This window comes from Pelmatolapia mariae, linkage group LG1 (genome assembly GCF_036321145.2).
Source record: "Pelmatolapia mariae isolate MD_Pm_ZW linkage group LG1, Pm_UMD_F_2, whole genome shotgun sequence".
Taxonomy (NCBI): Eukaryota; Metazoa; Chordata; class Actinopteri; order Cichliformes; family Cichlidae; genus Pelmatolapia; species Pelmatolapia mariae.
Window position 1 is genome coordinate 21,829,936 of NC_086227.1, and position 16,154 is coordinate 21,846,089.

General features: G+C 37.0%; 1 protein-coding gene across 1 annotated transcript; it reads left to right on the forward strand.

Moving 5' to 3' along the window:
• The first annotated feature begins 8,973 nt into the window (after positions 1-8,973).
• zgc:162592 (uncharacterized protein LOC561993 homolog) lies at positions 8,974-11,223 on the forward strand. Its single transcript, XM_063497035.1, has 2 exons — positions 8,974-9,775; positions 10,928-11,223. Exons 1-2 carry the CDS (start codon positions 8,974-8,976, stop codon positions 11,221-11,223), a joined length of 1,098 nt encoding a protein of 365 aa, XP_063353105.1.
• The last annotated feature ends 4,931 nt before the right edge of the window (positions 11,224-16,154 follow it).

The following is a 16,154-nucleotide window of genomic DNA, read 5'->3' on the forward strand; positions in this document are numbered from 1 at the left end:
GTATAATAATTAGTATATGCACTTATAAGCATGCTGTATCTGTATACATAAAAATACATAATGAGCTTTTCTCATTATACTTACAGTGTTGATTTTATTACATTCATTTTAATGCATAATTGTAGTAATGGACTGGCTATAATTGGATTTTATGGTCTACTAAATGTATTACACTGTCAGTGTAGCCAATCCTCCTGCATCACTCCAGAAATGGCAGTGCCAAGCAGCTGAATGATCCACCAGCACCACTTTGATTGAAAAGGCTCTTCTGGATAGAAACCTTGTAAGATATATCCTAAGGACACAATCTACCCCAATTTTTTTTCACTAGCAGCACCATGAGGTTGAGGTTTTAATTTGTAAAAATGCTTCGATATGTAACCAAAATTGTACAAAATAACAAATAGGCCTCCAATTTAGGATCCAGCTCGAAGCAATTCTCAGCCAAAATGCATTCTCAAAGAGCCAATCTTCCTCTTTTTCTTTTTTCCCCCCAATTATTCCTTCAGCCAAAGTTGCTTTTCTTTAATTTATCCATGTACTATTTTGTGTTTTGCTGGCATTCTTGTGGAAAACATAGACTTTATAAGAAATCAAAACCACTGATGTTTCCATTAAGACCTTGAATGTGACGTGAGCCATACAAAACTCCACTGTACATCAGTATCTGCTCTACTATTTTGTTTTTCCAAAGACCTGAATTCATAAGTAACTTCATCAAAAACCAGCATTTTAAAATGAAGAGTGTTTGGCGCTGGTTGCCGGATGCCCAGAGAACTTTTTTTTAAAAACCACTTGTGTTATGAATGCTGAATGTCGGCATATCTGGCTGCTAATAAGCTGCATTTTCTGAGGTAAGTACAACTGCAGGAGGAGGAGAAAAATGCTGCCATAACTGTAATTGCCAGGCTTTTCAGGCACAGTTTTCCCCAGTTGGCTCATTCTTATTCAACCCATGTTACTCAGCATCAAAGGTTTGACGCACAAATAGATGACGTCACATAATAAACATTTCTCTGCACAATCAACAGGAACCAACTGATAAGAGAAAGTCAGCTATGCTTGCAGACACACAAGCCAAGGAGACTTTGATTAAAACTGGCCAGTTTTAATCAAAACATGTGACCTGAATTGTGGACTTTTCACACAACATGTAAATAATGTTCAGGTCTTATATTATATTATTTACTGTTTGGGGGATGCCTTAGTTTTTTAATTGTTGCACTTGTATCTCTCTTATCTGCCTGACCACTCGGCCACATCTGAATAAAATACCGGAGGCCCGCTGATGTCTAGAGCAACAAATATTGGGAATGTAAAAGCAATAAAAGATTAATAGTTTATCCTGGATTTTCCCATTTGTATGCTTTTAACAAGACTGGTACACACTCCATTTGATTGGCTTATTGGCCTTACAAATAATTTTGTCATCCTGCCAAGCTTTACCATGGTGAATAATCTTATGATGGTTTAAAGCCTTTGTGGCCAAGGATGTGCTATAAAGATGAAAGCACAATAATTCTGAGACCTTACTTGCTATTTCAGCTTTCACAATTACTCAACCACACAAGGGTAGTTAGTGCAGTTATATAACTGTAATTCTGTCAGAACTTAGTCTGGAGTAGAATGAACTAAGCTTTAGAGCGAGCACAGGTGACCTCATCTAACACAAAGACATCAATTATTTAAATTTATGATATTCTTGGAATTGAGCACATAAGTGTTTTAATTTCAGTTTCCAAGAAATACCGTTCACTGGCAGATTTCACAAAAACTGTGGAGTAAAAAACATAACATTATACTGTGCAAAAGTCTTGAGCTAAACCTCTTTTTTTATATATATATATATTTTGCTTCCAAAAAGGCTAATTTGTTATTTTTAAACTAGCCCCGAGGAATAGTTTTCCATTTCTGAATAATTTAAAAGTTTCCCTTTGGAAATTGGCTGCTTTTTCACTCATTTTCAGTCCAGTTCTCATGCCTGACCCTTTTTAGAGAAATGTGTTTCTATGTTAAGCCACCTAATACTGATGTGTGAATCACTCCATAAAAAAGGCACCTAAATCAAGGGATGAACCAGTATTCTGTCTACATATAACATATAAATCCCAATTTTAAACTGTATCTTTTAGCACTTTGTTGCTAGCAGATGTTTTTAAGTGTTTATTTAGTTGAATCTACTAAAAATGTCAAAGGTATCACAGTTTCATAGGCATAAAATAATATTTTTGCACCAACAAAGTGGTGTGCTATTGGTGCATATCCCAGGATGGTGTACAGTAAGTGCTTAAAAAAATCTGAGCAAACTGGACAAGAGGAGGACAAAAGAAGAACTGGCAGGTATAGTTTTAGAGGGATATCTATAGCAGATGAACAGAATCTGAAATTCATGTTCTTAAGAAGGAGAAAATATCCGGCAAAGACCTGACACGGGTCCTGTTGGATGGATCTGGACCTTCAGTTAATCCATCTACTGCTCAATTTTAATCAGTTATTTTAATTTATTTATATAGCACCAAATCACAACAGATGCTACAAGGCCCTTTGTATTGAAAGATAAAGACTCTACAATAATAAAGAGAAACCCCAACAATCAAACGACATTGACGCCTCATCAGAAATGGCCTCAGAGGAAGGGTGGCTGTCAAGAAACCTTTTTAAAGAAGGGAAATGGGAGAAAGGGATGTGGTATGCTAAATTACACAAGACCTGTGTTGAAAATCAGTGGCAACAGGTTAATCCAAATTAATCCAAATTTGAAATTTTCGGTTCAAATCATCATCTGTAAGGACGGGGTCAGGAAAGAAGTATAATGTGGAGTATCTACAGTAATCTGTAAAACTTTGTGGAGGCTCAGTGAAGCATAAGATTTTGATCCACAATGCAGATGTCCAACCCAACTGATTGGAAACTGATTCATTTTTCAGCATGACAATGATCCCAAACACACTGTCAGTGCAGAAAAAGCATGCCTGGATAGAAAACACACAGTGCAACACTATCAGTCATGGACTGGCCGTCACCAGAGCCCAGACCTCAACATTACTGAAGCAGTGTGGGATCATCTTGATAGAGAACAGAACAAAAGACAAGAAATGCAAAAGCCAACATCTAGAGAAAAGCTTTGAATGTCCTTCATGAAACCTGGAAATCTATTACTGAAGAATACTTACAGATATTGCAAGAAAGCTTGCCTAGGGAAGTTCAGGCTGTGTTGAAAAGTAAACAAATAAGTGACTTTCAAATTCATTAGAATTGTACAAACTCAGTTTTTGCTTCATATACTGTGATTCCACGGATGACTGCCTAGCTCAACATAAAGAAATGAAGGGTGGGTCAAGCTTTTGCAGACTATTGTATTTATTCCTGATAGATCTATGCTACTGATTATTTCTTGTTTGCTAAAGTTTTATAGCGTATAACAAGAAACTCCTAAGAAGTATGTATCTGCTTTCTAACCAAAATTTGTAACAAGAAAAAAAGAACATGCCACGTTGACCCAGTGTGCTGATGTTTTGCTGCACTATCTAACAATATGCTTGAAATCTCTTCCAGATATTTCTAATGTCATTCTTAAATGTCATATCACAACAGAGGAAAAAATACCAAATAAATAAAACTACTTCTTTAATTTACTGAGATATAAGTCAGGAAATGTCAGTATTTATTCAACACTAATATCTAATTTGGTGCCTTATCTTTGACCCAAGGAATGGAAATGGCAGCCCAGATAAGCTACAGAGAAAGGTTCACATTTTGGTCCACGATAAATATGATTCAAAGGTTAAAATATTTATTTGATTTCCATTGTTTAGCTTTGATCTTTTTACCAAAGAGTTCTCTATGACTGAAAAAAATGTAAAAATGTAAATAGCTCAATATTATTTAATCTGTTGTTCCTAGCCAGTTCTGAAGCTAACTTATCATTCTATACAGAACTTAATAGTAATTAGAGACTTCAGTATGGTTACAATATGATGTATGATTCCTAAAAGGCTGCTGTATATAACAAAAGCAGCCTTAAATACCTTAGAATCTGGTCAGGTCAGTGGAAAGCAGCTGGATTCAAAATAAAGCTCCCTTACAGAAAATCAGCAAGGCTACCAAGGGACTGTGTGGTTTTCTGCTTGTGTGGTTCTGTGTAAGTTGCAACCACTGGTGAAAAATTAAAGGTCAACACCAAAGCATAATATACCCTCTTAGATATTCTTTTCTTTTTTTTTTCAATGTCTGAAAGACCTTTTTCAAAAAGAGAATGAGACCCCTGTTGTGTAAGACTGGCTGCAAATGCAACATAGTTGAATTCAGCTATGATTCTGGGAAAACAACTGAAAGCAAAAAGAGCTTCAATGATATTCAATAGTCAGGCTTTTTAAATGGGAGGAGAAAGGCTCTTATGCGAGGCTGAAATTCTAGCCTCACTGTAGGTATTTTTGTACATGGGAGTGAAGCAGAGGCACTATGACATACAAACATTGTGTAACCGGGTCAAAATGTGCTGCTTAAATTGCAAAGGATTGTTTTGGGTTTTTGTTTATTTTTATTATTTCTTTAGGAATCTATAGCACCCGATTTCTGTCTTTCACTTCATGCACAATAAAAGATGTTTCTCAGATCATTATATTTGTACTAATAAGTCAGACTTTATTAATAGACTCTCTCCAATGTGTATTTCAGTGCCCATGAAACACAAAGGAAACCTCATAAATACGGTCCTCATTTTATAGTGTTTAAATCACTTGTTATATTAAAGCATTTTGTTCATGAATGGGAATATTATGAACAAGCAGAGCCATATAAATACCATTTCAATGATATTTGTATTTAATTTGCAGTATGATTCATCTACACTTTTTCTCTTGCGATTTGGTTTCTGCACTTCTTTCTCTGCACTGTCCTTCTTATTTGAGTCTAAAGGGGGAATGCATTGATGTGTAGGTCCAACAAGAATATACTGTATGTCTGACACCGCTTTAATAACGTCCAACCTGCCAGGTTGGTTGTGTCAGTGCTGGCGAAACCTTGTTATCAGTTAGACACGGTCAAGACAGACATGAAGTTTTCACACAATCGCTCATCAAACCTCGTGCTATACTATCTCCCCTAAACATCATCCTTGCTGGTAGAATTAGATAGCTTTGCAGCCCACACAAACACCCTCTCTCTCACACACACACATACACACACATGCACAGACAGATCAAATCAATGGCTACTTTCCCCTACATCAGGAAGTACTGTACAGTAGGTGGCCAATGGAGGAGTCCGCCCACTCACAGGATATTCAATTGCACACATGTAGAAACTCATCCTCTCTGTATCTCACTCATGTTCGCCTGAGATCAACTACATTTACAGATACAGCTTTGGGCAAGAAGTGCTTGCGTGTGCACGCCCACACATGTAGACCCGACATCGAAACACGCACACAAACCCTCTCTCTCTGTCACATGAAAACACTTTAGGATTTGACCCACGCAGAGATGCTCCAAAGACACAGATAGATTTATGAATGAACTGTGAGGATATGTGCATTTCTGTCTTTTCTCAAAAATGTGCACTGAATATTTTACTGCTAGCTCAGCGAAAGATTTCATGTGATAAATATATGGATCTGATATTTGCAGATGTGGTAAATAAATAAAGTGCATTTAATTGAGTACTGTACTGAATTCACTCAAGTAAATCTATTATAGGCTACTTTGCACTACCTCTTGACAGCTGAACATTTCAAGGGCCCATATTACTACATGCATTAACAAGAAGTACTCTGAGAGCACAAACCTACCTCAAGGTAACTCACTCTCTTTGCAGTATTTATTTTTAAAGGAATAATACTGTGTTTTGTATATATCGTTTTATTTTCTTTGTTCTTTTTAAATGTACTTTAAGAGGTTTGCAGTGCGGTAAAAACAAGCACAAAGTGCAGACTTTTGCTATGTAGGAGTTGGTAATGGATATTAGGTATTGATTTGCAAATGAGTGGACATGAATAACTTAAGTTTATTATATAATGCAGCATATTTCTAACTAACTAGGCAGCTCATCCTCGTCCTCTTGACAACACATTTTTAAAGATATGATATATTTTGGGGTCAGCTTGAAAGAAAGACAGATGTGAAATGTAAAAGTGAGATCAGACTTCAAATGTGACATAACATTTGGATATGGCCTAAAATGTGATATTTAGAATCCCCATACAAGAGTATCATTTGGTAAATGTTGCCAATAGAAACAAAGGCAGTAGAATTTTAATTTTAAAAATAAAAGATAATTTATGAAAGTTTGACCTTAGTTTCCTTTGAAGAAGCAGTCGGAGGTCCAAAGGAACATGATGTTTAGAATCCCCATATGTCTATATACTGTCAGTACAAATGTTAGCAGTATGAAACATATTTTTAAACGGCTATAGCATTATTATCACTTTGACCTTCAGATCAATCTATTGCCCTTGAAGGAGAGGTCAGAGGTCAAATATGGCATGATGTTTACAATATTTATGTTGACAATCCACAACACACTCCTAGTTGACCTTGAACACCTCAGTGGATGTAAGTCAAATTTTAATGAATTGTTAACATGACCCAACTTTTTCTAGAATTCATTCAAAACTTTTAATGCTATCATGTTTCCAGGCAGACAGAATAACATGCACGCATGCAAATGATACCAGTTCGCATTGTTTCTGCTTTGTAAATAGATGCTTCATCGCTAACAATTCATATTATACTAAAATTAACAAATAAACGATTAAGCTTTATTTTTATATCTACATCAAATGCCACTTTAAAGCAATGTTGCTTTTTTGTTGTACTTTATTTTGAATATTATATTCTTTTGATTCCACTGAGATAAAATGTTAATACAGAGAGACAGACTACAGTCACGTTCACATCAATTTAGAATCACCAGTTAACCTAATCAAACTAAATGTATCTCTTTGGACTGTTGAAGGAAGCTGAAGTACCTGGAGAGAGAGAGTCCAGGGAAACATGGGGAGAACATGCAAACTCCACACACCAAGGCCCGGGCCAGATGGTGGAGTCAGACGCATGACCTTTTGCTATTAGACAACAGTGCTAACCACAGTGCCACTGTGCTGCAGTAGAAGAGAATGGATGGATGGATAGACTTTTACCCATAACAGAACACCTGTATAAAGTGACATTGCTCTTTTTAAAGATCTGAGAGCTTGCACCCATTGATATTGGAATTCTACATCCTTTGAAAATAAGAAAGCATCAGGTAAAAAGCATGCAGTCGAGGGTGCAATGAATATGAAGGAGTGAAAAGGGAGGAAAAATGAGGTAGAATATTAATCACAGACCCTCAGTCCATCTCCTCCTCCAGGCTTTGCATTAAATAGAGAGAAATATTCTCATTAGGACAATGAGAAATACATATATCAAATATAGCTGTCACTTCTACTGTGGAGGATCTGTAGGGGAAAAAGTGTGTCACAGGCAGTTCGTCTTGTAGATGTGCTGTGTAGCTATTGCAGAACAGATTTATCCCATGTGCAGCAGCTTCTCTTCAAAATTAATAACATGTAATGGATTCTTAGGAGAGGAAGAGGATTGATGACTGTAAAGCCAGTGTAAGAAAATTCATTGTGTAGTGTATTTTTAGAAGTCTACATTACAAATATCGCATCTTAGTTCCTACTCTAGTTTCACATAGCAGAGATTCACACAGAAGAATGTTGCTGAAACAGATGGTTACCTAAGTGGGAAAGGTCGGTGACACTCTTTCCAGCCCTTTTCTTAGCCTTGTGTCATGTAGTTGCTGTATGTCTATTTATTTATTTGAAGAAGAGACGATGGCACAGATTTGAGCTTGAAAAGGAGGTGAAGGAATGCTTGACACTAATGGTGTGTGATGGTGAAAATTGGACCATGATTGGTAGTGAGACGTCAGGCTGACAGTGTGTATGTCTTCTGTGGGACCTTTCTGGTAGTGATGAATTGTTGTCTGACTCATTGTTATTTCAGGTGATGAAACCTGCCAAGATGGGGTGGCCTGGAAGCTAGACGGAACAAGTTGACGGAATAGGCTGTGAATAGAGTCAGAAGTGATATTTTTACTTTCTTCCACCTTAGTGTACAACAAATGGGGACAGTCACTGGTGGAAAGATGCATACCTGTTTTACAGGCTATTTTGTAGTACAGTGTTGCTGTCATGTTAACTCAGTTCTTTTCAGTTTGATTCACATATAGTGCCAATTCAGGACAATAGTTGCTTTATATTATATTATATTATATTATATTATATTATATTATATTATATTATATTATAGGATTAGGACATAGAACAGGAAATGTGTTTTTTGACCTGCTGTGCTAATGTTAAGTGGTTTCCTGGTATTTTGCCCTAATGTGTAGGAGAAATATCTCTGCACATAACACTCAATATGTGCACACATATTAATAGATATTAGGAAAATTAGCTCACTTAAATAGAATATAATAGAAATGTAAAGGTTAGATGGTTTTGGGCTGATAAAGGAATCTTTCACTTTATGTTCCTGAATATTTAGATTTATGCTAACACTAGTAAGAATTCCATTTTTAGATCACTTTAAGTTACAGGGTATAGCAATGATGTGGGCAATACCTGATCATGTTGAAGAAACACAATAATTTCAGCTAAACCACCTATGATTAATATAAAAAAAATTAGATGAGAATAATAATAAAAAATAATAAAAATCCACTTAGTTCAAAAAATATTGAAAAGGAAACCGTGATTAGCCTGCTTCTGTACTGAAGCATCGCTGCAGTAAATGTTACCACCCAGCGCTAATTGTCCCAGGTGTGCTGCTGCTGATTGTTGAGTTAGCCTAGCAGCGAACGGCCACATATTTTGCTCATATTTTTGATTTCTTTAGAAAATTTCGTCAACTTTTTTCCTTTTCTTTTGTGTGTCTGTGGTTTACTTATGATTTGTTTCCACTTGTATCACCGTGTAGAGCAATGTACACAGCCCTTAACCTCTCGACTTCGGACGACTTCAACATGTCAGAGTTTGACTCTCAGAGACAGCAGGAGCTCTCCCACCGCTCCGTCAAAATAAGCATAATAATCGTTTTGGGCGTCGTGGTCACGTTGGGAAACATTGCAGTTCTCCTGGCTATTACTTCCTCGGTGTCCGGCTGGTCGAGAAACTCTCGGTACTTTCTCCTCTCCCTCACTGCAGCAGACTCTGCGTTCGGACTGCTGGTCATGCCCTTGAATCTCTGGGTGAGTCTGCTAAAGGACTACACTGAAGGTCCAGATGCTCTTTGTCACGTTGTGGCCTTTTGCAATGCCACCGTCTACTCCACCTGCATGTACACAGTGGTCACGATAAGCCTGGAGAGGTACATTGCGGTGTTTTACCCGCTGCAGTACTCATCTCTGCTGACAAGGAAAAGGACGCTGTTTCTGATTGCCTTCGCCTGGTGCTTCCCTCCCATTTTACTGTCGCCGATATCATTACCAGATGGCATCATCCAAGTTCATTTTTCCACCGCATCACTGGTCTGCAACCCATCTTACTCTACAAATGTTGGATACTCCCTAAGCTTGACATGTGTAATATTTTTCCCTTGCTCCATCATCATGACATTTGCAAACCTAAAAGTCTGGTGTGCAGCCAAGAGACAGAGGTTAAAACTGCGCAAATATGACAGTGCGCGGCGCAGTAGGCTCAATGTGCCTTCCAGAGTGCTTGTGCCTGTGATGGGAGCCTACTACATCTGCTGGACTCCCTGCATGGCAGCAGTGATCTACAATGGTAAGCAAAACATCACTCGATATGTAAAGTGAGTGTGTGAGGATGGTGGATGATTTTCTTCCACCATCCTCATTTCATATATGAATATATCCCATGTAATATAGTCTGTTTATGTCTATAATTGTGGCACTTACTGTCACAAAATATCTGAGAACTACTCATATAACTGGCTTATTTTGTAGCAAGTATGCTTTGCTTTTTTAGGTTTAGATAGTTTTTGATTATATAAGCTTAACTGGAAGAGGTAAACTTCACAGGTACTTGTTTGTCTTGGTGTATTTCTTATTTGTGGTTTCAAAGGCAGTAAGAGAATTCAAAAGTAAGTATTTGATTGTGTTTATTAAAAATTGTATTAGATGGCTATTGATAGGTCCATTTCCCTTTAAAAAACAACAACAACTTTTTTCTTGTTATTATTATTGTTGTTGTTGTGTTAGTATTTTTATTAGTAGTGTTATTATTATTAATCCAGGACAGTGCTGAAAGAAATAGCTCTGAGTCATTTATGTAATTCTGGGCATGAAAAGCTGATTTGGGGCCAGTTATATGACTCAGACCTTTTTTGACGTTTCTCATTTACCCCAGCCATGTGCTGTCTTGGAGTAGTCAAGACTGAAAAGTCACAGCTGAATATTTTTAGAAGTGAAGACCTTTTCCAAAGAGTGCTGTAAATGATCTGATATTGGATGAATATCCTGCGAAACGAAGCCGACGGTTTAGCTTAATCTTTAAAGTGTGCGGCTGTCTAAATGCTAGTTTCACTGCCGTTTCCACCTGATCAGTGAACTTTGTATTTTCAGGTCAAGACTACAAATGTTAGTTTGATGGGTTATATCATTGCTTTCAGGGGTAAGGCAAGCACCTCCAAAGCAGATTTTTGTTTAGTTTCTCTCATAATGCCAAGTGAAATATCCCCGGCTCAGTCTCAGGAGGTTCCTTTTGCAGTTATACTAACACTAATTATACTAACACTTTTAGGAATTTGTGTCACGCCATGAAGGGCCTCTGGCGTGAAAATCAGACAAAGAAAACATGCAGAGCTACTTGCTCTGTAAAAAGGGAGCAGGTCAAAGTAGCCGCTGTCTTTTGCTAGGTACGTTGTTTTCACTTTGTTGATACTTGCCTTAACACTCATTGTTTTCTGCCTTACAGCAGTCACAGGTAGCAGTGTACCAGAGTGGATTGAGTTTGTAGTGGTCTGGCTACCAACTTCCAATGGTTTCCTCAACTGCATCTTCTATTTCTGGATAAACCGATGCTTTCGCGAGAAATTCTATCTAGTCCTTCAAAAACTAGCTCTGGCCCTCTGCCCTGAATTGGCCAGCACCTTTGGGTGTTGTACCACATCAAAGATGCAGTTTGCATCAGGTATTTTGGATAACAACAACAGTGTCCATGGGCGTTCCTCCAGTGTATCATCTACCTGCACCCTGCTGTCTGTGGCGTAAGACCTAAAGAGCACCACCGGCATGGTAACAAACATGGCCAGCAACCTCTGTACTGTGCTGCATTGTCTGACTGAGCTAGACAACTGAAGCCATGTTTTGACATAGTTCCATACAAGGTAATGAGGGTGAGAACTAAGCTTTAAAAGGGTCGCATTACGAATGATTTGGTTATGATAGCAAGCATTTAAAATTTCCTCTCTGCAGATTAAATCCAAATTTTCGATATCTTGATTGTAATATATATTTTTATTTTTTATCAAACTTCAGAATCAGTATTCAGTTGATTGGAGCAAAGGATGAATTTAGAACAGCTTTGGATTTTTTTTTCTTTTACTTATTCACACTGCTGCAGAGATTTAATTTACAATTAGAGACAGTGTCTTAAAAACCATCTTTTAGTTGTTTTATAACCAACCATCAAAGTTCTCTGTGCTCCAAAAAATTGACATTACATACAATGATATAATCAGTCTTTCGGTGTCAACCTGTTTAAACCTGTTGCACAGGTCACGATTAGCGAATTAGTTCGTTTTAAATTCTTTCTATATGAAACATTTCTGAACATCAGTATCTGATAATAAGCACATTGAAGGACTGAAACCATCTACCTCTTCTTCAATTTAAACTGTGCGTCAAATACCTTGGCATATAACAGCTTGGAGAAACTAACCTTTAAGTCACAGCTTTTCAGTGGGTGCAAGGAGGAAAGTAATTAAGCATCTATACTGTAGAAAGGTCACCACATTTGTGCTGGGAAGAGATAACTTGGATAAGTTCTGAGGCTATGGTTGTTTACTTTGAGATATTAAGTCTAAGATCTTCCTGACACTATCTGCACTAAAGTTTTTGTCACGCTATCGGTTTATGTACATTTACAATGAATCGAGATTAGAATTCAGAAATTCCGTAACGTTTTATGCAGTTAATTTTAGCCTTTAGGTTTTCTGCTTGATTTACATCATTGAAGTTTGTGCAAGGGCAAATGGTGTTTAAGGATCAAAAGTGTCACAAAATTGTAAGTTAAAAAAAAAAAAAAAAAAATCTGAATAACGTAATATTAACCTTTTGTATGTATATTGTTTGTGATTTATAAATTCCTGATTATAAAAGAATTAATGTATTGATATATGGATAATCTATGAAATAAAGCATGATGCCTGTGAGTTGTTTCTTTTCGAATCTTCAGTTTGAGTTTGATATTTACAGATGTATCATTGCAGAACTGAAATAAAGTTGAAGTGAAAAATGTTTGCTGATCCTTTAGCATATTTTTTTTCTAGCTATGCTTCGTCTGATGCTCTACATATAGTCAGCATTGTTAGCTTCCAGTTAACATCTCTATGCTGTGGTATATAATAAATGCTAAACTGTACTATATGCTGTCAATGTTTTACCTGTTAATGTTTTTGTTTCAACTTATTGAAGTAGAGTAGCATTTTGCACTCGCTAGCTGTCTCACTCTCTCGCCCTGTGACAGCTGGGGTAGGCTCCAACGCCCCCGCTCTGCTCCCCCCACCCCTAAAAAGGATCAGCGGAAGACAATGGATGGATGGATGCATGGATAACTAGCTTTCCTCAGTAAGAGGACTAACTAATGAAGATACAAGTTTGGTTTGTTTGATATAAATTATGCAGATCTTTTTTTTTTTTTTTTGAGGATTAAAACAAATTAATGATGATTATGTATAGCCTAGTCTATTATTTCAGTGTGAATTCCTTGTTTTGAAGCGGTAATATTAAAGCAGGATAGCAAACGTGGATGATTAACAAGCTCAAAATGAAAATTCTTGTTTGTGGTCATTAGATAAACGTTCTTTTCACCCAGAGAAGAACTCAGCAAGTTAGTCTATGCATGAAAAAATGACATGTCATTCTATTTTGGTAATATTTTCACTCTGTTTTATACTTCTGGGCAAATTTTTGAATAATATGAGATGGATTATGCTAATTGCTACCTACCAGTGTCATGTTAGATAACAGGTTGAGCCGTAGATACGGAGCTTTAAAAAAACACGATCAAAAATAAGCAGAAAATGATCCTTTGGCTTATGCATAATAGATGGATACAAGTTCGACTGATATCGTGCCCAGTATTGCTCATGACAAAGGGCACAATAATGAAACAACAGCTCGATACATGCATAATGAAGGGAGCAAACTGTGAGGCAGCTGCAAGTGGTCCCATAAGTAGTTTTGCAAAGAATGATATTAGAAAAAAAACCTGATGAAACATGACCTGATGAATCTCATGTCATGTGAAACCATCTCAGCATCTCAGACTTTGTCTCCATACGGCTCAACCTGAGCTGTCCTTCTGATATACACATTTCTAATCTTGTCGATTTTGGTCGCTCCTAAGGAAAATCTTAACGTCTTCAACTTCACCGAATCCTGCTCGGTGTCTTTTTTACAGCACCGCTGAATCTAAAACATACATGATGGAGTCTCACTACCATCTCATATTGCTGTATAATACATAAACTCAGGCTTGGGTGAATTTAGTGGTTTCATCAGCAGGTGTCCTTCACAAAAGAATTAAGTTGTTCTTCAGCTAGAGTTGAATGTTTTTGATGATTTTTAACATTTAAAAATTCTTTCTGACATTGGTTCTCCGCATGTTTTTGTCACTCATCTCTCTTTGCACAAGAACAAGATTTTAATGTCCTTCTTTGTTAAGTCACACTAAAAACGTTTTCTATGAATATGCGACCCTTTCAGCTAACTCAAACCCTGTCAGAGATCAGGTGTATTCCCGCATTACCCAGAAGTGATTTTCGTAGCGTCTGAGGTGTTTGCCAAGCAGGTCTCTTAAGACACTGAAGTGTTGTGTATTAGAAGCCTCGGCTCTTCTTAAGCCTTACTGCTGCCAGAAATGACAAGTGATTTGGTTTGGGGAATGGTGATTGTCTTAGGGATTCACACGCAGTATATTCATACAGACACCATATGTCATCTTATAAGAGCTTATCATTCTCTCTGGTCATAATTCCTGCCACAACAAGAAGTGGCTTCACTAAAATATCTAATATCTAGCTAGACAGAACACAGATCCCAATAAAGTCTAATGCATTGCTTCTATGGCTTTGTAAGTACAGTGCTTGAGACAATACTGTCAAAAGCTCCCTATTATAAAATTATTTTAATCTGTTGTTCATCTACATTAGCCTCATTGCAGTTTTGTAAGCAGAATATTTTTACATTTTACTTTAAACTATTAATATTGTAAAGTCTTTAAGGGTATTACATGTTCAATCACCCTCTATCACACCCTGTTATTGTGTTTCTTTGCCCATAAACATTTGGAGATGTATGCTACAGAACTGTGTTTATGAAAATGAGAGAACAAGAGAGATTAATGATTTTAATATATACTTTGTAATGCTGTACCCACAATATTAAACCACATGTTTAATATTATGTAGGTCTCTAGTGTGCTGTCAAAACGGCTCTGAGTAGCGGAGAAATAGACTTGTGACCTCTGGGGATACCGTCATCTGGTATTGAGACATTGACAGCTGATCTATCGGGTATTACGGGTTGCTGGAGGATGCTGACATGGACTGGGTTTGCTCCAGTGCATCCCATGTATGCTCAAATGGAAGATGGTGAGATTTAGAAGCCAGGTTAGAACCTTGGATCCCCCTTGGGACAGGTGCATGGGGCACCACATTTGGATGGAGGCCGCTGCTGTAAGAGAGTATGGTTGGCATGATGGGTTTGCTGGTCTGGACCAGTACCACACACATAATTTTTAGGTGTGTGATACATGTCAAAGTAATGTCCACATATTTCCTGGCAGAACATTTCACAGTCACAGAATAATCACTGGTCTTCATTTTTAATGTAACTGGTTGTAAAGTTGGAGCTGAATGGTGTATAGTTTCACTGTTTCTGGCAAATGCTTAATCCAAGACTTGCCATATTATCATCTTGACATGGTACTGCCATCTTGTGTTTCTACTAAGTATAACATGGCAAAAAAAATCTATCTATACTTATATATATATAGATCAATATGTCTATAATGTTGCACAAAAGGAATTGGTGTAATTTTATACCGTTGGATTTCTTTTCTGTTTCAGGATTTAATGTTTCTGTCCTACTAATTTTAAGTTTCATGAAGCCCAATACCAGTTACATGCACTATTCACGTAGTATTGGAGTCCTTTTTAAATAAACTACAACAGCATTTTGGTTTCTTGAAACAAGCCATACATTTATTTAATTAAGGAATCTGGTTCTTTAAAGTCCCACCTGAGTGAAAACCTGATTAAAAAGGATTAAAAATCAAGAGGCGTGGATTTATGCTTTATGTGCTGTGTACTCTAAACTGTGAGGGCTCTTGTGGAGATTGTAGACAGAGAAAAAAAATCTTTAATTTCAATCACCCTTTCTGCTCTTTTCCACTTTACACCTCTCATGCTTCTGGCGAAAAGTAGCTACACTATATATAGTAGTTACACTATAAACTGCCTAGGCATAAGAAAATCAAATAAAAGTACCCGCCTGGAATTTTAAATTAAATCACAATGGGGCCATGATTACATTTCTAAGAGATACTATAACATTTTCTCTCACCTCCATATAAAAAAATTAAATGACTTCATGTTATAAATCTGTTGCTTATCATCACACTGGGCTACAGTATTAGATTATAAGGGTTTCAATGGCATCTTTCCAAGGTAGTTGTGATGTTTGGTCCTAATTTGAACCTATGAAAGAGTATCCTCTGCTGCTGTGTTAAATAGCAGTTATAATTGTAAATGTTTATCAATTATCACATTTAAACAGCACTAGTCAGAGATATGAGGAACGATTTGCTAATATAACTGTGGTAAACACATAGCATACAAAGTTGCATTCAGTAAAGCTGCCTTATTTAATGATAAAGCCTTCTCAGAGGCTACCATTTAAGGTGCCAGTTGAAACAG